At 45.2% G+C, this 25,261-nt stretch overlaps 2 protein-coding genes and 1 pseudogene across 2 annotated transcripts in view; 1 reads left to right on the top strand and 2 right to left on the bottom strand.

The window, feature by feature from the left end:
* The window catches only part of Abtb2 (ankyrin repeat and BTB domain containing 2), a 190,091-nt gene extending 185,170 nt beyond the window's left edge, over positions 1 to 4,921 (bottom strand). Inside the window, exon 1 of the mRNA XM_004660825.2 lies at positions 3,936 to 4,921. Within this exon, the coding sequence (XP_004660882.1) occupies positions 3,936 to 4,833 (898 nt within the window). The 5' untranslated portion in view covers positions 4,834 to 4,921. The remainder of the gene's footprint in view (positions 1 to 3,935) is intronic.
* A 14,740-nt stretch (positions 4,922 to 19,661) lies between these two features.
* LOC123462847 lies at positions 19,662 to 21,207 on the bottom strand (annotated as a pseudogene).
* A 3,418-nt stretch (positions 21,208 to 24,625) lies between these two features.
* Positions 24,626 to 25,047, top strand: LOC101593518 (10 kDa heat shock protein, mitochondrial). Its single transcript, XM_004660824.2, has one exon. The coding sequence runs from the start codon at positions 24,626 to 24,628 to the stop codon at positions 24,932 to 24,934; it is 309 nt and encodes a 102-aa protein (XP_004660881.2). The 3' UTR covers positions 24,935 to 25,047.
* The last annotated feature ends 214 nt before the right edge of the window (positions 25,048 to 25,261 follow it).

Raw genomic sequence — 25,261 nt, 5'->3', positions numbered from 1 at the left:
GCACCCTCTGCGTTTGACCTTGGAATGAGGTTATCCTCATCAATAGACAACCAATTAACAGGAATTAGAAATTGAATTTTCTCAAATGCCATGGACTTGCATGAAAACTTAGTAAAAAAAATGGCCAAGAAGAAACTTAGAAAGGCTGCTCTGTATCAAGCTCACACAAAGGGAGTTTGAGAAAGGAAGAGGAGGACTGAGGGAGGGAGTGGAAGGGAGGAGTGTCTATTTTCTGCCAGCTCTCTTGTTTATAAATACTACTCTATTAAAGTGGTTTCTCTGCTTCCCATAAGGAAGTCATGAAGATATCATCATTTAATGGCATTGCCCCGGGTTCTGAGACATCGATACCAAATGAGCAACAGTATCTAACTCCCACTCTATGAAGCTGGGATCATGTTTTATGAACACTACAGAACTTTTATCATCCATTTCAGGCTGAGCAAAACCATATTTGTCTGACATTCTGAGTAAGGGACAAGAATGGATGGACTGGGGCTCTTAAATTCCTGGTTGGAAGACATTAAAGTTTAAGAGCCCTATACAGCTGAGTCAAATGCATGTGCCCATGCTGTGTAATTAGCAGGCACAACAACAATAAATATGTAATTTAAAGGAAAAACCAGCAGGACTAGAATACTAACCAGTACTTTCTCTTCCCATATGTAGCCATTCCCCCCTTGGTCTTCAGCTGTGTAAACTGTACCCTTGTTAGTTTTGGGACACTTCTAATATGAAAAAGATTTGGATCTCACCATTTCTCTCCTAAGCCATGCATGCTTTCCTCCAAAGCCAGCTTTCAAGCATGTGTAAGTCATTGCTCCTCTACCCAGCATTCACTTCACTGTCTGTGGGGACTTCATAAATCAGCCTGGTTATTGTTTAGTGACTCCTGGTTTTCATGTATGAGAAATGAGTATCCATGTTACTAAGTGAAAGACAATGGTCACCTCTCCCAGAAGAGTGCCCTAGAGACCAGGAAACTACACTTAGACGACATGCCTGTTTTCCAGCAATTGCTGACCATTTTGCATCTTCAGGGTACCCAGGAGCAGCAGCTGCTCTGCCAAGCCTTGCTTTGCTGTGAGGAAAAAGTCCCTCAGGACGCTGGGCCCTGGCTGGCATAAAAGGCACACTTGGGTTTTGTTATGCACCTGCCACTCCACCTTTAGTCCAGCTTGGCTTACGGGGCTACGGTTTGAGTCTTTCCTCCTATGCGGTTTTACTCCTTAAAAGTTAAGTGATGGGGGCTGGAGAGATGGCTTAGCAGTTAAGCGCTTGCCTGTGAAGCCTAAGGACCCCGGTTCGAGGCTCGGTTCCCCAGGTCCCATGTTAGCCAGATGCACCAGGGGGCGCACGCGTCTGGAGTTCATTTGCAGAGGCTGGAGGCCCTGGCGCGCCCATTCTCTCTCTCTCTCTCCCTCTATCTGTCTTTCTCTCTGTGTCTGTCGCTCTCACAAAACAAACAAACAAACAAACAAACAAAAAACCTAAAAAAAAAGTTAAGTGCTGGCTTCTCTTAGCCAAAAGTACAGAGCTCTTCCCTAGGACTCTGACAACTAGATGGAAAGCCCCTTGCCCTCCGCTTCCTCTCCTGGAACTGGTTTGTGTTCCCCATGTTGCAGCCAAAAGCTTGGAGGGTAAAGCACAATTATTAGCTGTGACGTCATCAACCGACCTTCTGGGCTGACCCCAACTCCGACCCAAGAGCAGGAAAATTAAAAGGCAAAAACATTCTTGATTGCAGGAGTGTCCCGTGGCAATACCTGAATTGGAACCAAAAGCCATGTTGGGCTAGTGTAGCCTAGCAGGTCAACTGTGCTCCTTAGAAGCTAGGTTACTGAGGCATCGCCGCGTCCTGTCCTCCTGTGGCTAGAAACTCCAGCTGTCCTTGGGGAAGGCCGTGCTTCAAATTCCAGTTTTGTCACTTAGTATCTCAGTAATAGTGGGCAGATTACTTAACTGCTCAGCACGCTCCTTCCTGCTCTGTATAATGGGGTGAATCCTTTCCCTAATGGTATTTTCTTCTCAGAAAAACACACCGCTTTCCCCTGTTCTCATACCACCACACTGACACGTTCTTCCTGTAGTCCTATAAGGTGTGAGGATTTCTCCCCACTGCCAAACAAGAGATTCTGCGGCACACAGCTGGGAGTCCTCTAACTGAACTGAATTAAATTTGGACACTACCTAGGGAAAGTGCCAGATTCCAGAGGTTGGGGACTTGGTCCTCAAGACTGGCCCCCTCTTGAGATGCCAGCCACAAGCCCCAGGTTGCTTAACTCATGCTTCTAACCAATTGGTTATACAAACAGGGGTTCCCACAACCTCCATCTCTGCCTTAATTTGCTAGACTGCTCACACTGAACCAGGGAAGGGCAAAGCATTTGCTGGCTTATTTATGAAAGATATTACAGAGGATACAGGTAAGACGTGCACAGAGCCACCTGCCAGGGACCTCCACATGCTCAGCCTGTCCTTTTGAGTTTCTGTGGGGACTTCATTGTATATGCATGATTGATTAGATCCTTGGCCACGGTGATCAACTTAACCTTCTGCTCTCTCCCCTTTATAGAGGTTTTGGGGAGGGACTACAAGTTCTGCCTTAGTATTTCTTACAGAGTGACCATCCCCATCTGGAAATTACATAGGGCTGACCAGCTATTACCTATTAGCATGTAAAAAGAAATACTCATTTTGAGGATTCCAAGGATTTTAGTATCTCTATGCAGTAAGTGGGGACAAGAACTTAAATATACATGCAGTACATAACATCATACTACCCAATGGGTTGTGAGTATATAAAAGTAACTAACATATTTCATGCTAAGAATAGCAACTAACATTATTTTAAATTTCAGCTATCATGAATATGTTAAACTACATTGAAGTTTGGCACCCTTTACCTTTCTCAGTACCCACCTGGTCTCTTCAGCTGCCTATTTAATCCTTAAAGCTGCACCTCAAAGTGGCCCTTCCAGTTAGTTTTCAGGATGTCTAACCATAGACTTGCAACTGCAGTTTGCTGTTGAAAGAGTGTCCCACCCCAATCTCACCATGCACAAGGTCAAATGCTTTGGCTTCATGTGACTCTGAAGCGATGCTGCTCTTCAGAGAGGTGCAACTACTCAATGTTTCTTCTCCTAGACTTGACACCCACCCCCAACCGCACGATGTGGCTTACTGATGGCATCATCGCTCCTTTCAGGAAAGCCCAGAAGGTTGTGCATTAAGTTCAACATAGGACTTTAACCATTGCTTACTTGATTAAAGACAGCTTGGAAAAACAGGTCCCAGGAGCCACATGTTGGCTCCCTTCCTGAGAAGAACATTCAGGAACTCCCAGCTTCCATCATCCCTGAGCACATAGCATCAACGGTCAGCAACTAGGTCCCTCACTCCTATGAGAAGCCTGACTCTGGGCATCCTTCAGCCGCAGGGAGCCCAGGATACTCCACCAGGTCCCGGACGTCTCTTCCCCGCCCCCGCCCCCCACCCCGCATCCCATTTATCCAAGGCACAAGTGTTGAAGCGTGAACCCTTCAACTGCAGTTATTGTGCTAAGAAGACCCAGTATGTGGAACACAATCAATCTGGCCAACTGTTGGGCAAAACTCCAACATCTCCAGAGGCCCATCCAAGCAAGCCAAACTGTCAGGGTACCACACTGGCAGGATGGCTCAAACAGGATTTGGTACGGTGGTGCAATCTCACCCAATCAGAGAACAGCCCCCCAGAAAGTCAATGGTATCTAGAACAGGATGAAGATTAATCATGCCTTTACCCTCCAAAAGTCAAAAGCAGTTTAAGAACTCCTGCACTCCCATACCAAATGCTTTCTGCAGAGACCTGGCACACTTGGCAGCGTCGTCCTAGGACTTTGACTCCCTTTGCTCTGTCATTGGGTCGAGCCCCCTCCCCCCCGCCCCGCCTACCATTAGCGTTCTTGCCGCAGATGAGATGCTCGTAGGGCTGCAAGACGCCCCAGAGCTCGGCGTCGTTGTTGATGACCATCTCCAAGGCTTCAGCGGACACCTCTCCACCTCCTCCTGCCCCTCCTCCGCCTTCGGGGCTCTGGCTGGCCAGCACCCTGGCTCGGATCTCCTCTACCAGATTCTCCATGCAAGCGGTGAGGGAGATGGCTGCGTACTCGTGGATGCGCACGGAGATGCGCGTGTCCACCATCCAGCGGAAGAAGCGTCCCACGGAGAAGGTGAGGCCGCAGCGCGTCGACTTGCCCCGGCGCAGCCCGTCGCCGGCGCTCATGCTGTACAGGGACAACGCCTTGACGGCGGCCAGCGCGCAGCTCTCGGCCAGCGCCCAGCTGTGCACCAGGCGCACGGCGCTCTGCACCTCGAAGCGGGTGCACTTGGCGTGCAGCACGCTCAGGCGCTGCGCCTCGCGGGCCACGCGGATGAGCGCCCTGCGCAGCAGCCCCGCCAGGCGCCGCACCGCCTCGGCCGAGAACGGGGCCAGCCTCCGGCCGCTGCCGCCGCCGGCGTTTTTGCGGAGCACCCTGGCCACATCTCCCTCGGTCCAGGGGAATTCCTCCAGCTCGGGGAGCCGCGGACAGCGCGAGAAGAGGTCGGCCACCTCGGGGTCCTCGGGCAGCACCGTGTTGACCGTGTCCCAGCTGTTGTGACGGCTGTTCATGGAACCCGAGTAGCACCACCAGGCCGCCCCGCGGTGCTGCTGCGCCGAGGAGTTGAGCGCCTGCGAGTTGGACTTGGACGACGAGAGGCTGAGCGAGCGGCACGAGTCCCCGGCCCCATACCCGGAGTCCAAGGTCAAGTCCTCCAACGTCTTCAACGTCGAGCTGTACGTCCCGGCCATGGGGAGCCGAGCGCGGGGGACCTGGCCGAGCGAGGGACGCTCACCACTCCATGGTCCCGGGCCCCGGCGCGCGGAAACCAGCTCTACACTGTCGGGGACACCCTCGGTCGTCGTGGCGCCCCGGCGCGGGGCGGCTGCATCGCCCGGGCGGCGGCCGCGGGAAGCTGGGCGAGATTCGCCGCGGCGCCGCTCCGCCTCGGGCGCTCCCGGTCGTCCACCTTGGTCACTTCCCTCGCCGGGCGTCGGTCTCCCCGGAGCCGAGGAATCGCCGGCAGAACGCGGGCGGCCACGGGAGGCCAGGCGGGCGCGCACCCCGCACAGCTCGGGTCCTCCACCCTCCCCGGCCGGCCGCCCCGGAAAGCGCTCGGCAAAGTTCTGTGAGGCGCGGGCCACCGGCACAGCTGGTTCCCCGCTGCGGCCCGTATGCAAATAACCCCCCAGGAGACTCACCAATCAGAGGCCGCGACGGGCAGGGGCTGCACCAATGAGTGCCTAGAGGGGCGGGCATTATGCAGATTTTACTCCGCTGGGGGTGAAAAACCCCGCGGCGGGATAGGCGGGGCTTGGAGGCCCTGGGTCGGGATGAAGCGGCGCTGGCTTCGCGGGAGGAGGGAGCCAGCAGGAGGTTGGGGAGCAAAGTCCTACGGAGAAAGTGGGGTGGAAACATTTCGGCCCCGGAGTTGAGGATTGAAAGGAAAGCCGGACAGCCGCTCTGTGCTGTCAGTTTCCCGCCACTCTAGGCTGTGCACAGCCCTTTACGAGCCATTCTCTGCCGGGCATCCGGGAGTTGGAGGAGACCCGAGCCGGGCTCTGCACCTCTGCTCTCCACTTTCCGCCGAGTTCCTCCTGTTTTCCGAGACGTAACGTTATTTGTGTGTAGAGGCCAGAGAGACGCCCCAGCTCCTTTCTCCAAATCTGTCCGCTTCTGTTCTCGCTGCTCCAAGGGGGAGCAGAATTCCTCAAGCCGGGACCTGACAATGGCCGGGCGCCAGGAGATGTGTGATCGCCCATCCTCCCCCTTTGTGGCTTCAGGCCCAGTTTTCCACGTCTTACCTTGCAGAGAGAGGCCTAACCGTATGATGCTCCAAAGAATCCACGACTTCCCGGTCACCTCTGTGTCATGTACCACCACTTGCTGCCGGATGGATCCTTTCTTTTGGGGGGGGGGGACGGTGTCCGAGGTGGGAAGAAGGGTTATCACAGGAAGAAAGGGGACATGGGAGAGAAGTCCTCAGCGCGGGCCTGCGCAGGTGCTCACTTTAGGTGGGGTGCGCGGGTAGGGGGACCATCTCGTTATCTCAGCACTTGGTTTTCTCCTCCGGGGTCAAGGAGTGGTCCTTACTTGGTGTTGGGTCGAGCGTCCAGAAGTGGGTGGTTCCAGCAAACCCACGCCCAGTTCATGAACGCACCGCAGTCGCCCCGAAGCCCCCCCCCCAACATACACCACGTGCAAAAATTTGCACCACTCTCCCAGCGGATTGTGCACACGTTCCTGCCCCCAAGGCCGCCTCCCCTGCCTCTGAATGGTCCTTTGTGTTGGACTTTACATTTCTGACCTTGGGCTCTGAGTTGGATAAGAACTAGAAATGTCTGGTTTATCTCTTACCTTCTTAAATTAATAATCCTTCCCCTTGTGAAACTGCTTTTTATGGGCAATTTCACTTTTTTCCCCCCTTTTCTTTCCGTGATTCTTTATTTATGTAATGTCGCCGCCTGATGGCTAGAATTGGGAACTGAGTCCAGGATCTAAGTTATGTGTCGGGCACAGCCAGCATCGAATAAACAGAGAACACAGTCGCATTTTTAAGGGGTGAGATGAGAAGTCAAATTGGGTAATGAGGTTCAACATGTCAGAAAGTATGGAAATGCATTTGATCGATTTAATAATTTAATAATCGTTAGGAGAGATATAACAAGGGAAACGTTGCCCCCTAATGGTTATTTGGAGGAAATAAACTTCATAAGGAATTTTTGTGTTGCTTTACTTTTTCTCCTTTTTTTCTTCCCGTCCCTCTAATAGTAAAGAAAACTAGTTAACTGCAAAATACACTTACCAATAGAGTAACTTGAGAAGGATTATCTGAAGTGTTTCTTACAGTAAAAAAAGAATGGGGATTTATTTTAATATATTCAAGTTACTTGATGACTTAAAATGTAAAGATAAAGATACCTAAATGAAAATACAGGCATGGGATTACTGGCTTGCGCCTGTAATCTCAGCACTGGGGAAAAGCTGAGGCAGGAGGATTGCCATGAGTTTGTAGCCAATGTGGATTACAGAGTGAGGAAAACAACTTAAACACACCTGAAAGTCACATCTAAGTCCTGTGCATGTTAAACCATCTTTAATAAATACATAGCAAGGAGATAAGGAAATGGAAGAGAAACCCTGTACATTTAAATATACTTTAAAAGACATATCAACTAATTACAAGTCATGGAACTTCTTTAGATTTTTTTTTTAAATCAGTAAGCATGTGACATTATGAAGCTACTGGAAACTAGAACACCACCTCAGTGTTTGCAATTAGAAAATATTCTTACTTTTTTTTGATGTGGTAACTGCAGTGTGGTCTTGTTTATTTAATGTTCTTATCTTGTAGAGACACATACTGAAATAAACAGCTTGTAATTATCACCATTAAAAAAAGGAAGAAGGGCTGGAGAGCGGTTAAGCACTTGCCTGTGAAGCCTAAGGACCCCCGAGGCTGTATTCCCCAGGACCCACGTTAGCCAGATGCACAAGGGGTAATACACGTCTGGAGTTCATTTGCAGTGGCTGGAGGCCCTGGAGTGCCCATTTTATCCCTCCCTCCCTCTCTCTTTCTCTCTCTCCCTCTTTCTCTCTCTGTCGCTCTCAAATAAATAAATAAAAATAAAAATACATTTTAAAAGGAAGAAAAATCTTATGGAAAAATCTAGTCAAGGGATGAGAAAGTCTTCTTTTGTTTTCAAGTTTTCCCCAAAGTCTTATAGTCAGTTTGAGGGCTGGAGGTACTTTCTAAGTAAATGCAGACTGTGTCTGGGCTTGTGTTTTGTATGATTTGAGAGAAATAAAAGGAAAAAAGCAGGCAAAGAAAGAAAAGATGTAAATCGGTCTCTGGCTTATGGGGGTGGTTTAGTGGTTAAGGCGCTTGCCTGCAAAGTTTGATGGTCCCAGTTTGATTCCCCAGTCCCAACATAAAACCAGATGCACACAGTGGTTGGTGCATGCATCTAGAATTCATTTGAGTTAGCAGGAGGTCCCACCACACCTATACTTTCTCTCTCTCTCTCTCTAGCTCTCAAATAAACAAATACTTTAAAAAATTGTCTCTTTGAAATTAAACACTTAATAGATATCAGTTAAGCTTTTAGGAGGTTAATAAAAATACCAAGATACAAAATGTTGGATCAAAAAGAAAGGAGCTGGGTGTCGTAGTGACACACTTAGTCTAGCAAGGCTCCATCTCTCAAAGGTTCCACAACCTTCCTGAACAGCACCACCAACTGAGGATTAAGTATTCAAAAACACGAGTCTACAGCCAGGTGTGGTGGTTCACACCTTTGATTCCAGTACTGTGGGAAGCAGAGGTAGGAGGATCACTGTGAGGTCCAGGCCAGCCTGGGAACAGAGTGAGTTCTAGGTCAGCCTGGGCTAGAGCGAGACCCTACCTTGAAATAAAACAAACAAACAAAATATTTTTTTTAAAAAGGGGAGGGCACAGCTTGGCTTCTTATGTATGTGTATTTAACTAAGGCCATGTGGCAGTGTCTGATTTTAGGAATGTGCATTATATTAGGAGAGAAAATGTCATCTGAACTCAGGGCTGGGCCAGACCCTTGAAGAAAAGGAACAAAGCATGATAAAAGCAGAGCACACAGGGGAATTCCCAGCAGAGTGAACAATTCAAAACCAGAACTGGTATCACCCAGGCAATACTATTATAAGGGAAGTAGCTTGAAATGATCTGGAAATTTTACTTTGGGTGAAGTACAATTTTGTTTTGTTTTCACAAAGCCAATGCCATCTAGAAATTAGTGTACAAAATACAATTTAACCGAAAATGAGGGCATTATAGCCCCAGCTATTTAAGTACAAATTAACCCGTCATATGAGGAAGGTAGAGTGTGGCCTTTGGGACTGGAGCATGGCCAAGCTTTAATTAAATCTGTGGATCCTCTTTGAGGTACTTGGCACACCTCAGATTTTCTGAGTCACTGCTCTAGTCAGAAAGAAATGTTACTGACTATGTTAAAGCAGGGGAATGACATATTCAAGTATAATCAGAAATGGGAAGAGAATTGAGCTTGTTTGTTTACTGCTTTTCTCTGCTAGGCATGTTCAGCTCGTTGAGGGTAAAGATCATCCCAGGCACATTTACCTGTGCATCATCTTGGCTAGGTCAATGTGAGCATAAAGTGGGAATATTGGGTGAGTGAGTGAATAGACCAGGGAAAGCCTGACAATTTATGAAAGGCCAGTCTGCCTCCTAAAAGTCTCAGGAAACGTTTTGTATTCCTCTTACCCTCTTAAACTTCTTTTAAAGAAAAAAGAAAGAAAGAAAGAAAGAAAGAAAGAAAGAAAGAAAGAAAGAAAGAAAGAAAGAAAGAAAGGGGGGAAAAACCTTTTTGTTTTGTTTTGTTTTTCAAGTTTTCAAGTAGGGTCTCACTCTAGGCCAGGCTGACCTGGAACTCACTATGGCGTCTCAGGACGGCCTTGAACTCACAGTGATTCTCCTACCTCTGCCTCCCAAGTGCTGGGATTAAAGGCATGAACCACCACACTCGGCTCTAAAATAAATTTTTTAAGAAAAGTGGTTTGTGGGGTGTGGAGGCACACACCTTTAATTCCAGAGGTAGGAAGATTGCTGTGAATTTGAGGCCACCCTGAGACTCCATAGTGAATTCCAGGTCAGCCTGGCCTAGAGTGAGACCCCCCACCTCAGAAAAAAAAATGTATTTTAAGGGGCTGGAGAGATAGCTTAGCAGTTAAGGTGTTTGTCTGCAAAGCCAAAGGATACCGGTTCAACTCTCCAGGACCTACGTAAGCCAGACGCACAAGGAGGCACATGCATCTGGAGTTCATTTGCAGTAGCTAGAGGCCCTGGCGCACTCTCTCTCCCTCCCTCTCTCTCTCTCTCTCTCTCCCTCTTTCTCTCTCAAATGAATAAATAAATAAAATATGTTTTAAAATTTTATTTTAAGCTGGGCATAATAACACATGCCTTTAATCCTAGCACTTGGGAGGCAGAGGTAGGAGGATTGCTTGTGAGTTCGAGGCCACCCCGAGGCTAAATAGTGAATGTCAGGTCAGCCTGGGCTACAGTGAGACCTACCTCAAAAAAAACCCCAAAAGCATTTATTTTATTTTCTTGTGTGTGTGTGTGTGTGTGTGTGTGTGTGTGCACATATACACAGTAGAGCCTCTTGGCACTGCAAATAAACACCAGATGCTCGCACACTTTTTGGGGTCCAGTTGGAATTGAACATGGGCCTACAGGCTTTGCAAGCAAGTGCTTTTAACCATTTAGCAATCTCCCCAGCCCTCTTCTTAAACTGCCTTATTTTTTAAATATTTTATTTACTTATTTGAGAGAAAGCAAGAAACACAAAGAAAAGAGAAACAAAGAGAGAGTGAATATAAGCACATCAGAGCTTCCTGCCACTTGCAAATAAATTCTAGATGCATAAATCAGTTTGTGCATCTGGTTTTACTTGGATACTGGGGAATCGAGCTTGAGGCTTTGTAAGCAAATTGCTTGAACTGCTGAACCATTTTTTCCAGTCCCTCTTAAACTCCTTAAACTCTCACATATGTAAGAAGTTTTGTATGGATGTGTATGTGCATTGTGTACACATCTGTGTGCACATATGCACAGATATGTGGAAGTCAGAGGAGGATATCTTGTGTCCTCCTCTATTGCTCTTCCAGCTAATTTCCTTGAGACTCACTGGACCTAGAGCTTGCCAGTTTTTGCGATCTTGTGGTTTCCCCCGGCTCCCCCCATCAGTGCTGGAGTTACAGGCTTGCAAGTTCATGCCAGACCTTTTACATGGGTGGTAGGGATCCATTTCAGGTCCTCATACTTGTACAGCAAGCACTCTTACTTTCAGAGCCATCTCCTCAGACCTATGCTTAAGTATTTGTGTTAAGAAAAAGTGATTTTGTCCTCCTGTGTCTTCTCTGCAGACCTGTGGATAGCCTTGAGTTCCCTTTCAAGCCACTAGGGATTATGGGAGGGAGCTGGAGGGGGGAGGATTGTAAGTCAACTAAAATTTCCTAAAACATTAAAAAATTATATTTATTTATGAGAGGAAGAGAGAGAAGGGGGGACCGAGAGAATGGGCCCACCAGAGCCTCTAGTCACTGCAAACAAATTCCAGACACATGTGCTACCATGTGCATCTGGTTTATGTGGGTTCTAGAGAATTGGACCTAGCTCCTCAGGCTTTGCAGGAAAACAATTTAACCACTAAGCCAGTCCTCCTAAGACATTTTTATGTGAGTGTGAATTCACATTACTCTGGAGAAAGTGTATGTCTGCTCTCTGATAGAATGATCTGTGATGGTGAAAATATTCCATTTGTCCTATCCAGTTAGGAGTCACTGGCTGCATGATTTAATTTAAAATCTAAGTACCCACATATGGCCAGCTGAACAAGTTTGATAGCTCAGGTCATGAAAATCTTCAAGGAGATGAATCTCCTCGGAGGTGAAAATTGACTGACTAGGGGGCGACTTGCCTGAAATTTGGCAGCTTTATCAGGAAGACAAACAAACTGAGGGTCTCGGGTAATGGGAGCCATTTGGGAAAGGCTCATGCTACCTGCCAAGGTCCATGTAGAGTGAGACAGACTATATGGAGGCAAGATAGACTTGTTTCCCATGGCCAGAGATGCAGTAGGACATAGATACAGCCCTTGAATTTGCACATGCACACGCGCGCGCACACACACACACACACACACACACACAGAGCTCAGGAGAGGCAGAAGTAGGGTGCATATCAAGCCAGTGATAACTCAGATTTTGAAACCAAACAAACCAATGAGGTCTTGGTGGTGCTGCTGGCAACCGGCAAAATAAGAAGCATTGGGAGAGCCACGTCCCCCCAGAATGACTGGTATGGCTCCAGGTTTCAGAACCCCCGGATTGGGGCAAGGAAGTGGAGGACATTGCAGTCACCATAGCAGTTCTGTGAGTGTGACTATGAGGCCAAGACAGGAGCCGGGCACCAGTTTCCAAGCCAGGACGAGAATAGCAAGTAGCATGAGCCAGCTCCAAATCTCGGAGGGGCTGGACTGACTCCTTAACTAGCCCGTGACAGGTGCAAGGCATGACTCCAGAGTGAGTCTTCCACGAGCTGGAGCTTAGGAAGCCCAAGTTGCAAAGGTCAGAGAGTCACAGGAAACCCAGCTAGAGAAAAGAAAGTTTGCTTAAGTTGTGCCTGTACTGAATACCTTCAGACTTTTTCCTCAGTTTATTTTTTTTAAACTTAAAAAAATTATTTATTTGGGAGCGTGTGAGAGAGAAAGAAGCAGACACACAGAGAAAGAGAGAATGGGCGTGCCAGGGCCTCCAGCCACTGCAAACAAACTCCAGATGCACATGCCCTCTTGTGAATCTGGCTTACGTGGGTCCTGGGGAATCAAACCAAGGTCCTTTGGCTTTGCAGACAAATGTTTTAATCACTAAGCTATCACTCCAGCCCCCTTATTTTAATTTTTTAAAATAGTTTTATTTATTTGCAAGCAGAGAGAGAGAGAGAATGAGGGGGAATGGGAATACCAGGGCCTCCTACCACTACAAACTGCAAATGCACGTGCTGCTTTTATATCTGGCTTTCTGTGGGTACTGGGGAATTGAACCCAGGTCATCAGGCTTTGTAAGCAAGTGCCTTTAGTCACTTAGCAACTCTTCAGCCCCTCCTTGTTATTTAATATAAGAGGTTTGAGAATCTACATGTGTTCGTGTGAGTGGGTGTCCTGGAACCAATTTCTTATGGATACCACTGAGAGTCGACTATAATTTGAAACAAAAGGCTTCCAGGATGATTATGGAAAAAGGAAAAAAGAAAATCATTCTCCAAAGCATGTTCTGTAGAATGCTCACTCTCATGAGATGCCCTGGGAAGAACGAATATTGGGTCTGAGATATTTTGCACTCCCTTTCTTCCTCTAGTATATTCATGGCTGCAGTTACTGCTGCAAACAAACTCCAGACATATGTACCATGCTATGATGCACAATATTGCATTTATCATTCTTTTGTTCTGTTTTGTTGGGGTTTTTTTTTGAGGTAGGGTCTCACTGTAGTCCCTGGGTGTATATATGTGTATCTGTGTTTATGATGTGTGTATTTGCATGCATGTATGGAGGTGGAAGGACACTTCGGGGTGTTGGTCCTTTTCTTCCACCCTGTTTTAAAACAGGGTTCCTCTTGTTTTGCCACTTGGAAGACCAGAGTTGCTGACCGGGAACTTCAGGATTCTCTCGACTTTGCCTCCCACTGCTGTAGGCACGCTGGACTCACAAACGTTTGCCCTGTTTGCACCAGGCTTTACGTGGGTGCTGGGAAGGCAAACTCCGGTAGGCTTTCAGAGCAAGTGCCTTTAACCACTGAGCCAATTCTCCAGCCCCCTTTGTATTCCTTTTAATTCATTCTATCTCAGGTTTAAATGGCTAGGAACTGTTTTTGTATCCTACAGGGCTGCTCTAAAATAATTGGGACTTTTATTTTTACTTTAAGGAGAAAAGACAACCTGTTCAAGTGTGTGCCGTGGCAGGGGCCCTTGGAAAAATTACAGCCCTGGGTAGTGGCGATGTTGTCCGATCCCTAAGTGTAGATGCTCCATGAATGGTTACCAGTGGCCTGTAACCCAGTCACCCTTTCTCTCCTGATCTAGAGAACCTTCAGAGTCAAGTGTGACAGTCAACACTGCACTATGTGCCAAATGAACATCTGTGGCGACCTAGCTTCACCCTTACTACAGGTCTCAAGTCCTAGGTCCCGCTACAGTGAGTTGGTGTGAACAAACTCAAAAGTATTTAAAATCGCACTTCCAGGTGACTGTCATTAGCTAAGCATGAGAAACACATTTGTCCCTTAAGCCTCATAGCACCTGAAATATTACTTAAGGTATAAGTCCTGAGCCCCCACTTGCAAAAAAGCAAAAGGTACAAAGCCTGAGAATCTTCAGTTTTAAAGTCCTTTTATTTATTTATTTATTTGCAGGTAGAAAACCTATTATGGAGTCCAAGTTTCAGTGACCTTACCAAGTAAATGAAGAGAGAAAGAGAGAGAGAGAAAGAGAGAGAGAGAGAGAGAGAGAGAGAGAGAGAGAGGGAGAGAGAGAGAGAATGAATATCAGTAGGCACTCCAGGGTCTTCAGCCACTACAACTGAATTACAGATGCATGTGCCACTCTACATCTGGCTTTACGTGGGTACTGAGGATTTGAATCCAGGTTGTTAGGCTTTGTAGGCAAAGTGCCTTAACTGCTTAGCTATCTCTCCAGCTACTATTTTATTTTTTTTAAATTTTAATCTTTTATTGCTGGCATATAGAGATTTAGGTATCATTCATTCTGGCATTTTCAAGCAGCATTCATTTTAGTTGATTCTTATCCCCTCTTCCTCTCCTCAGGCTCCCTCTCCCACCCCATTTCCCTCCTACACTCCACTTTTCTGTTTACATGTCACATTGTTTATTTCATCCGTCTCTCATCCCTCTTCCTTCTCACCTCTTCATACTCACTCTTGGTCAGCAGTTATCTGTATAGGTTTTACCCACAACTGCCCCCTGATACATACATCCTTATAGGTATTATAAGCTAAGATCTGCATAGCAGAGAGAAAATGCAGTTTTGGTCTTTCTGAGCTTGGATCACTTTACTTAACACAATTCTTTCCAGAGTCCATCCATTTACCTGAAAAGTTCATAATCTTATTTTTCAATACTGCTGATAGAATTCCATTGTGTACTTACACCTCATTTTCATTACTCATTCTTCTGTTACTGGGAATCTAAGCTGACTCCGATTTTTAGCTTTGTAAATAGAGCATATGATCATGGGCAAGTATCTGTGTAGTAGAATGTGGAGTCCTTGAGGGTTTATGCCTAGGAAGAATAATATCCCATTCACAACAGTTTCAAGATTATTAAATACTCAGGAATAAACTTAACCAAAAATGTGAAAGATCTCTGTAATGAAAACAGGACATTTAAAAAAGAGGATATTAGACAACAACAACAAAAATCCTTCTATGCTCCTGGATGGACATAATTATTATTGTGAAATGGCTGAATTACCAAAAGTAATCTATACATTCAACACAATCTCCATCAAAATTCCAATGATGAAGTTGGGCGTGGTGGCACATGTCTCCAACAGCACTTGGGAGGCAGAGGTAGGAGGATCACTGTGATTTCAAGGCCACCCTGAGACTACAGAGTGAATTCCAGGTCAGCCTGGGACAGAGTGAGACCCTACCTCAAAACAAAACAAAACAAAACAAAATTCCAATGATGTTACTCACTGAGTTGGAAACAAAAATAATCCATATGGAATCACAAAAGAGAAAGAACACAGCAGGGTGCATCACATGATCATATGCTCTATTTACAAAGCTAAAAATCGGAGTCAGCTTAGATTCCCAGTAACAGAAGAATGAGTAATGAAAATGAGGTGTATGTACACAATGGAATTCTATCAGCAGTATTGAAAAATAAGATTATGAACTTTTCAGGTAAATGGATGGACTCTGGAAAGAATTGTGTTAAGTAAAGTGATCCAAGCTCAGAAAGACCAAAACTGCATGTTCTCTCTGCTATGCAGATCCTAGCTTATAATGCCTATAAGGATGCAGGTATCAGGGGGCAGTTGTGGGTAAAACCTATACAGATAGACTGGTGACCAAGAGTGAGTATGAAGAGGTGAGAAGGAAGAGGGATGAGAGATGGATGAAATAAACAATATGACATAAACAGAAAGGGGGAGCATAGGAGGGAAATGGGTGGGAGAGGGAGCCTGAGGAGAGGAAGAGGGGATAAGAATCAACTAAAACGAATGTTGCTTGAAAATGTCAGAATGAATGATACCTAAATCTCACAATACCTGATTTCCAAGTATACTACAGGGCAATAGAGACAAAGACAGCATGGGACTGGCACCAAAGCAGAGAGGAGCCAGAGCCAAATCTACATTGCTTTGGCCACCTAAACTTTGACAAGTGAGCCAATAATATATATTCAGTGGGGAAAAAAGTCTATTCAACAAACGGTGCGGCAAAACTGGATATTCACCTGCAGAGAAATAAATTAAACTCCTGTAAATTTCACCCTGTACAAATATCAAAGTGAATCAAAGACCTTAATCAAAACCTGAATCTTTATTTTTTATCAGGAAGTCTTGGGTGATTCAAAGTCTAGGCAACTTGCTTTCTAACTTGGCAGAGCAAGAATTTCAAGTATGCTCCAGCAGGGGGCGCGACAGACTCGCACCTAAAAGTTCAAATTCTTTGCACAGGAACTATAAAATAAGTAAGTTCTGAATTATTCAAGAGGATAGATCTGGCATTAGATACCTATTCCTATTGATGAATTCTTTCCCAAATCTGAAGATGTATTTGCTCTTCAGAGGCTCAACATCAAAAGTGATTCTAAACAATCTCAACCTGGGGATGATGGAACTCCAGACACTCTCACCGGCAATGAGAGTTCAGGCTGTGGCCTTTTTACTCTGTCAATATAGAATTGATTTGAAAACAAGTATCAGTTTTGTGGTGCTATGTCTTAATTTAGTAGTGAAGAGTTAAATGACAAACCCTAATTTTAGTCTGTTCTTAAACGCTTCCCATCAAAGCAAGGGATCGAGTGACATCTGAAGAGATTAGGGGACCCCTGGGATAACCTTTTTGCCCAAACACTAGAACACAGAACGATCATTTTTGTTATTGGTAGTTTAACTTGGTCAGTAAATGAGAATCAAACACCAGCTTAACAACTAAGATTTCAGTTCTGCCTGGCTTGATGGCACACGCCTTTAATCCCAGCACTTGGGTGGCAGAGGTAGGAAGATTGTCATGAGTTCAAGGCCACCCTGAGGCGACAGAGTGAATTCCAGGTCATCCTGGACTAGTGTGAGACTCTACCTAGGAAAACCAAAAATAAATAAATAAAAATAAAAAATAAGATTTCAGTTCTACTTAAGTACTTTTAGTCATATACTTAAACAAGTTTTTTTTTTTTTTTTTTTGAGTGACCATGATCAGGGCACACAGACCTTGTTTACCCAAAAAACAATGTTCCAACATGGTGAACGTTTTATGAAATTTTTATAGTAGCAGCACAAAGATAGTCATATATCAAGACAATTTAAAAATACTCTGGTAGAAACATCAGCTAGGCAGGTTATGGGAAAGAGGAGAAATCTTGCTACAAACCTCATATGATCTCTGGTGCCATTCCTAGCCTCTGGCTTGGTGGAAACTAGTGGATCTGTTAGTAAATTCCAAAACAAGTTTACCTAATAGTCATAAGGATATTTAGTCACAGAGTTGGGCAGTGCATAAGTATGTAGGGAGCTGAGGTAGTCTCACAATCGTAACTTAGCTCTCATACTCCAACATTCCTGTTCTCCACAGTCATGTAAGTTTGAGTCAGCTCCCTAGAATGTACAACAGAAGTATAGATTTGGGGGCTGGAGAGATGGCTTAGCAGTTAAGGCACTTGCCTGTGAAGCCTAACGACCCATGTTTGACTCCCCAGATCCCATATAAGTCAGATGCACCAGGTGATGTATGTACAAGGTCACATGTGCACACAAGGTGGCACACACGTCTGGTTTTTGATTGCAGTGGCTGGAGGCCCTGGTGTGCCATCTTGCTCTTGCTCTTTCATATATATATATATATATGCCAGTTTGTTGAGCTTGCCTCAAAAAAAAAACAACCATTTTTTGTTTGTTTGTTTGTTTTTCTGGGAATTTCAGTTCATCGTGAAACTAGGGAGAGGGTACAGCAGATCACATCATTAAGAAGACATGAGGACCTTCTGAGAGACAAAAACCCTGTGAACAGGAAGTGTCAAGAGAGAGAGCTTGTTAGCTTTTAAGGGGGCAAAGCATAAATTAATACAAAATCAAATGTGATTGCCAAAATTTGTTCATAACTGTCAGAAAATGCCATTTTAATGGAATGGCAGGGTTAGCTGTCAAAATGCAATGGTTTAGGGCTGGAAAAATGGCTTAATGGTTAAGGCACTTAACCTGCAAAACCAAAGGACCCAGATTCAATTCCCCAGGACCCACGTAAGCCACATGCACAAGGTAGCGCATGAGTCTGGAGTTTGTTTACAGTGGCTGGAGGCCCTGGTGCACCCATTCTTTTTATCTGCCTTTCTCTCTTTCTCTCTTTTATCTATCTCTCTCACAAATAAACAAATTAAAATATTTAAAAATCAAATGGTTTATTTATCAACTGATGAGGTAGGAAGCAAGGAACAAAGAGGCCAAGTAGTTACAGTGCTCTAAGAAGTTACAAAGCACAAGACTGCATGGCTTCGCGTTTGTTTATCTTAGGAAAATGGAATTTGAATGTATTTATGTGACCATATTCTCTCATGACACAGCTGACCCTAGATACCGAGAATATTAATCCTATGTAAAGGAAGGCCTTTACAGATCCTGAAGGGGTCTCACACTCCAGTCGAAACATCTTCTCTTATCAAACAATGAATTCACCTGTGTGATTTCCTTTCCCAGCCCAGTGCAGTCCAGTTGGCTACTGGGTGATGGATGCTCTATGGCCCTGTCAATGTACCTTCAGGACAAGTGAACACAGCAGCATACCATTATCACCCAGAAGCACCACAGGCAATGTTGTCACAAAGTGTGACCTCACTGGGACTTTAAATAGGTATAGCTGGGATTGTTTGCATGACCAAAACCACAGGGAATATTCTTTTTTTTTTTTTTTTTTTTTTTCCGAGGTATGGTCTCACTCTGGTCCAGTCTGACCTGGAATTAACTATGTAGTCTCAGGGTGGCCTTGAACTCTTGGCGATCCTCCTACCTCTGCCTCCCGAGTGCTGGGATTAAAGGCACACAACACCATGCCTGGCTGGAATATTGGTAACCCTATGGGTATGAACATATCAGTCAGTTTCTGTAGGGAGAACAGTGCCTCACGGCACACCCTCCTCCACTGTGGCTCTTACATTCTCTCCACTCCATCTGTACAATGTTACCTGAACCTCGGACGGGGTGTTAGAAGTCTCCTTTAGTGCTCAGCTTTCTGCTTCGATGAGATGAGTTTTCTTTTTCTCCAGGGGGTTTCAAAATTTTATTTCAAAAGCTTGGATAGCTTCGATATCCAGGTCATGGCAAAATCAGGACAAGTGTAAAATACCTTACAATAGATTGCCCAAAGTACAGTAAAATTAACACTGCCACTATAGGAAATGTATGACACAAATAATATAAAATTAAAAGGTGAAAAAAGGTGACACTGGCTTCCTAAGATACTGTTTACTCTTTACAACCAGGGTCCACAGGTCCAGGCTGCAGAGCGGCAGGAAGCAGATCTCCTATCTGGTACTGGGTAACCTGGTAATGAAATCAGCCCCTGATGCTGCTCTGGCCTCCGGGACACCACACGCTGCCTAAAACAACTAGAGCTCTGGAGATAGTAAACAGGAGAGTGATTGCCAGGGGGGAATTTTTAAATAAGATGCACATGGGACAGGCCATAGAAAGTCTGCCAAGTTAAATTTGGTACATAATTGTGTTCATTCCCTAACCAAACAAAGCATGTGTGGGGGTCAGTTGGCCACTCTTGCTGCTGCCTCAGCATGGCTTGTGGTCATTCTGATGGGCTCTTCCCTTAATTTGCACTACCCTGACCTCCACCTCCAGCACGGCCTCGGTTCCCTCGATTGCAGTTTCGATGACCCCCAGAGCCGTGACGCTGTTGTTGATAGACCTCTTTGGGTTGGGCAACCTTGATTTCACACTTGCTTCCACTGACAGTATGTAATTTTTTCTCCAGTACCTTCTTCTCAGGGTCTTCTTCTTTTTAATTATTTGTTTATTTGTTTGACAGAGAAAGGGTGGTGAGAGAAAATGGGCGCTCCAGGGCCTCCAGCCACTGCAAATGAACTCCAGATGCATGCACCCCCTTGTGCAGCTGCCTAACGTGGGTCCTGGGGATTCGAACCTGGGTCCTTTGGCATTGTAGGCAGACGCCTTAACCGCTAAGCCATCCCTCCAGCTGTGGTCTTCATCTTTTTTTAAAAAATTTTTTATTTATTTATTTGAGAGGGACAAACACAGAGAGAAAGACAGATAGAGGAAGAAAGAGAGAATGGGCGCGCCAGGGCTTCCAGCCTCTGCAAAAGAACTCCAGACGCATGCGCCCCCTTATGCATCTGGCTAACGTGGGACCTGGGGAACCGAGCCTTGAACCGGGGTCTTTAGGCTTCACAGGCAAGCGCTTAACCGCTACACCATCTCTCCAGCCCCTGCGGTCTTCATCTTTAAAAGTAATAAAAACAAAGCCCCACCCGGCATGGTGGCGCACACCTTTAATCCCAGCACTTGGGAGGCAGAGGTAGGAGGATTGCCATGAGTTCAAGTATACCCTGAGACTACAGAGTAAATTCCAGGTCAGCCTGAGCTACAGTGAGACTCTACCTTACAAAAGCAAAAAAAAAAAAAAAAAAATAAAATAAAATAAAAACAAAGCCCTTTCTTCTGTTTAGCTTGGGATCCATTGGAAACTCAACAGCCTCAATCTCCCCAAACTCTTTTTCTCAGTGGCTTCAGGATTCAGTGCACCCCCCCCCACACACACACACACAAAAACCAGAAAAGAAAAGAAAAGAAAAGAAAAGAAAAGAAAAGAAAAGAAAAGAAAAAAGTTTTTTTCTTCACAGGGTCCTTCTTCATAGCCATAGCCTTTTTAGGGCCAAAAACTCAGCCATCCAGCCTGTGCTCCCTCTGATGTTGGACCTTGTCTACGCTGCAGACTCTTTGAAGATGATAAGCTCAAGCTCAAACCCTCTTGAATGCCCAGGGTTGGGATCCATTTGATTGTACAGTCCACAACCTCTCCAAAAGTCGTAAAATAATCCTTTCAATTTTTTTTCTTCTGGTTTTTATCCCAGTTCAGGGCACCAAGGAACAATTTTTTCCCCACATCCTCCTCGTTCTTGCGCTGGCACTGATCTTTTCACCCTGGGCATTGTTCTTTCTGATTCCTGCTCGGGCCACCTGGGCTGCTCCGAGTGGATGGCGGTGCTGGCCTCAGAAAGTCCCCTTCGGGGGTGGCCTCGTGTCCTTTGTTAGTGGCACTGGTCATCTCCATGGGCTGCTCCTCACCCGCTTCCAACATGGCAGGACGGGCCATGTTTGACAGATTAGGTGGCCAGCAGTGTGGATTTTTTTTCTGGATCATATATTCTGATTTATTCTGATCTATGGCTCTTTTGGTGCCAGTACCATGCTGTCTTTGGCACTAGCCCTGTAGTATAATTACAAATCAGATACTGTGACACCTCCAGCTATGTTCTTTCTCCTTATGATTGCTGCTGGCTATTCATAGACTTTTGTGGCTCCGTACGAATTCCCGGATTATTTTTCCTAGCTCAGTGAGGAAAGAATAGTTATTGAAATTTTGATGGGAATGACGTTGAAGCTATAGATTACTTTTTTAGTATAGGCATTTTCACTGTGTGAATTCTACCAATTCACAAGCATGGGAAGTCTTTCTACCATGTAGGTGATGGGAACTTTGAGAGGCTGAGGCCCTTTGGAGGAAATACGCCATTGCATGGTGAGGTTGTGCCCTTGAAGGGTACCTTGTCCCTGTCCCCTTTCATTTCTCTCTCTCTTCTTCCTCACCACCATGTGGTGAGTCAGTTTGCCCTTTTACCAGCTTCTCATAAGGATGCTGTGCCTCGTCACCCATGGGCCCCCATGCAACATAGTCAAGTGACCAGCAACTGAAACCTCTGAAACCTGAGCCAAGCGGAAATAAACCTTGCTTTCTTTTAGTTGACTTCTTCCGCTGCTTGTCATAGAGATGAAAAAACCAATTGGCACAGGGTCATTAAATAGAGACGTCTTGAGATACATGGGATATCCAGAGTTGTTTCTTCTTTCATAACTGAGGCTTTACCCACATTTCCTCACCCCACTCCTCTGGGCAGTTGCTGTGGTGCTCGTATCTGTGACTTTGACATTTTAGCTTCCGTATGGAAAAGAGGGCATGCAGCACCTGTGTTTCTGGGCCTCGGTTATTTCATTTAGTATGATATACCCCAGTTTTGTCCATGTTGTCATAAATGGTAGAATTTCCTTTCCAAGTTTTTCCTCATTTATATGGGTATATTTTCATATTTTAGAAGTTTTTTGTCATTATCACTTCCAACTCTCTGCTTTTTCTCTTTCTCTTTCTTCCCCCTCATGAACTCTCTAATGTGTACGTTAATTTGCTCGATGGTCTTCCCTGGATCCTATGGATTTTCTTTAATCTCTGAATTTTTACTTTTCTGCACAGACTAGACAATTAAGACTAATCTTTCTTTGCGTTCTCTGAGTCTTTTTTCCTCTTGATTGGGCCTGCTTTGGAAAGTGCTGCATTTTTTCATTTCAGTTGTTGATTCTTTGGGTCCAAGGTTTAACTTTGGGCATGTATTTAAATATTTTGCTGTTGTTGTGGTTGAACGACTGTTTTTGTTTGTTCTTTTATTTTTCTTTCCTTATTTGACTGAGTTGTCTGTTTATCTTTTAACTTAATAAACTTCTTTAAATAATTCATTTAAAAATTTTTTTTGGTTATTTTTATTTATTTGAAAGTGAGAGAGAGGGAAAGTAGGCAGATAGAGAGAGGGAGAGAGAATGGACACTCCAGGGCCTCCGGCCACTGCAAACGAACTCCAGACATGTGCGCCCCCTTGTGCATCTGGCTAATGTGGGTCCTGGGGAATCAAGCCTCGAACCGGGGTCCTTAGGCTTCACAGGCAAGTACTTAACTACTAAGCCATCTCTCCAGACCAATTCATTTTGTTTTGATGTGCAATATTGCTGTATAACCCAGGCAGGCTGAGAATTTAGCACATAATCTATGTTGGCCTTGACCTCAGTCTTCCTGCCTCAGCCTTTCAAGTGTTAGGGTGACAGGCCTGTGTCACCAAGCCCCATGCTAAAGCTGTTGTTTTGAATTCTTCCTCAGGTGAATGAAAAAGCTCCATATCTTTGATGTAAGATTTTCACTATGTTTCTTCGGGGCTGTCAAGTTTCCACAATTTCTCACGTTCCTTGCATGGTTGGGTAGATGTCTGTACATTTAGGGTAGCAGTCACTTCTCCCAGATGTTACTGACTGCAGGTCACACGGGAAGAACTTGGCCCGTGGGTGGGCATGAAGCCCTGGCTGGATGAGGTGTGCCTCACTGTCGATGGAGGGTACAGCAGAGCGCCTCCCAGGTGCGCAGCTGGGCTTCTGCTGTGAACAGTGTGGGTCTCTGGTGATCGGGAAGATGCCATGAATGTCCACAAGACGGTGCTGTGTTCTCTTCCCTGTGGCTGTCAGCAGTTTTGATGCTTCATTGGGCTGCTGTATCTTTTAACTCTGGAGCTATTTTTCTTTCTTTTTAAAAAAATGTATTTTTAGCTGGGTGTGGTGGCACATGCCTTTGATCTCAGCACTTGGAAGGCAGAGGTTGGAGGATTGCCATGAGTTTGAGGCCACCCTGAGACTACATAGTGAATTCCAGGTCAGCCTGGATTAGAGTGAAACCCTACCTTGAAAAACCAAAATAAAATAAAAAAAATTTTATTTGGGGGGAGAGAGAGAGAGAGAGAGGGAGGAGGTGTGTGGGCATGCCAGGACCTCTAATTACTGCAAACAGATGCTAGACACTTACACCACTTTGGGCATCTGCATCTGGCTTTACATGGGTACTGAGGAATGGAACCTGGACTGTCAGGCTTTGCAAATAAGTGCCTTTAACTGCTGAGCCATCTCTCTAGCTCTGGGGCTATTTTTTCATTGTGCATTTTGTCAAGTTGCTGTTTTGATGGTGAGAACACAGGCTGGGATCCCAGTCTACCACATTGCTGATGTCCTTTGGTATATGGAATTTTGGTCAAATTTAATAATCAGGGCTAAAACCCAAAGCAGCAATTGACCTGAGAGAAATATCTCTCTTAGCCATCATTTCTAAATCTGACTATAGGTAAAATATTTCAAAGATTATAGTTCTTATACTTGTGTAAGGAAATAAGTATGAGCAAAAATACTTAGCAATAAAAATCGGTTGTAGGGGCTGGAGAGATGGCCCAGCAGTTGAAAGTACCTGATTGCAAAACTTAATGGCCTGGGTTCGATTCCCCAGTGCCCATGTAAAGTCAGATGCACAAAGTGGCACATGCTTCTGGAGTTTGTAGTGGCAGGAGGCCCTGGCATGTCCATTTTCTTTCTGACGTTGTTTATCTCTCTGTGTCAAGCAAATAAAAAAAAAATATTTTTTGGTTTTTCGAGGCAAGGTCTCACTCTAGTCCAGGCTGACCTGGAATTAACTATGTAGTCTCAGGGTGACCTCAAACTCATGGTGATCCTCCTACCTCTACCTCCCGAGTGCTGGGATTAAAGGCGTACGCCACCACATCCGGCAAATAAAAATATTTTTAAAAATCCATTGTAACCTTTTTCTTTCACGTGTCCCTCGGTCCTGCCTGTCTGCAGGTCTCTCTCTCTCCTTGCGGTGGCGGCGGGAGAGTGGAGTCTGAGCTGCGGCGGCCAGAGTCATGGCAGGACAAGCATTTAGAAAGTTCCTTCCGCTCTTTGACAGAGTGATGGTTGAAAGGAGTGCAGCTGAAACTGTAACCAAAGGTGGCATTATGCTTCCAGAAAAATCTCAAGGAAAAGTATTGCAAGCAACAGTAGTAGCTGTGGGATCAGGCTCTAAAGGAAAGGGTGGAGAGATCCAACCAGTTAGTGTGAAAGTTGGAGACAAAGTTCTTCTCCCAGAATATGGAGGCACCAAAGTAGTTCTAGACGACAAGGATTATTTCTTATTTAGAGATGGTGACATTCTTGGCAAGTATGTAGACTGAAATCACCATTGAAATGGCACCATATGAAGCTGCCCATTCCACTGAAATTCTGAAATGTCTCATGCAAATAATTTCCATGCCTTTTATAATAAACTGGTGATATCTAAGCAACTTGACATCGTCTCAAATTTAGTTTCACTGTACTGTTATAAATATTTCCAAATAAAATAATGTAAATGAAAAAAAATCCATTGTAAAATCGCTAATAGTTATAAAAACAAGCAATATAAATGTCTAATAGTAGTCAGTTGATAACAGAGCAAAAAGATCTATCCAGTAAAATAATCATTACCACTTAAAATAAATATGTCATGGTAACTAGACTTG

Source organism: Jaculus jaculus, chromosome 8 (genome assembly GCF_020740685.1).
Source record: "Jaculus jaculus isolate mJacJac1 chromosome 8, mJacJac1.mat.Y.cur, whole genome shotgun sequence".
Lineage (NCBI taxonomy): Eukaryota > Metazoa > Chordata > Mammalia > Rodentia > Dipodidae > Jaculus > Jaculus jaculus.
This window is presented reverse-complemented; position numbering and strand designations above follow the sequence as displayed.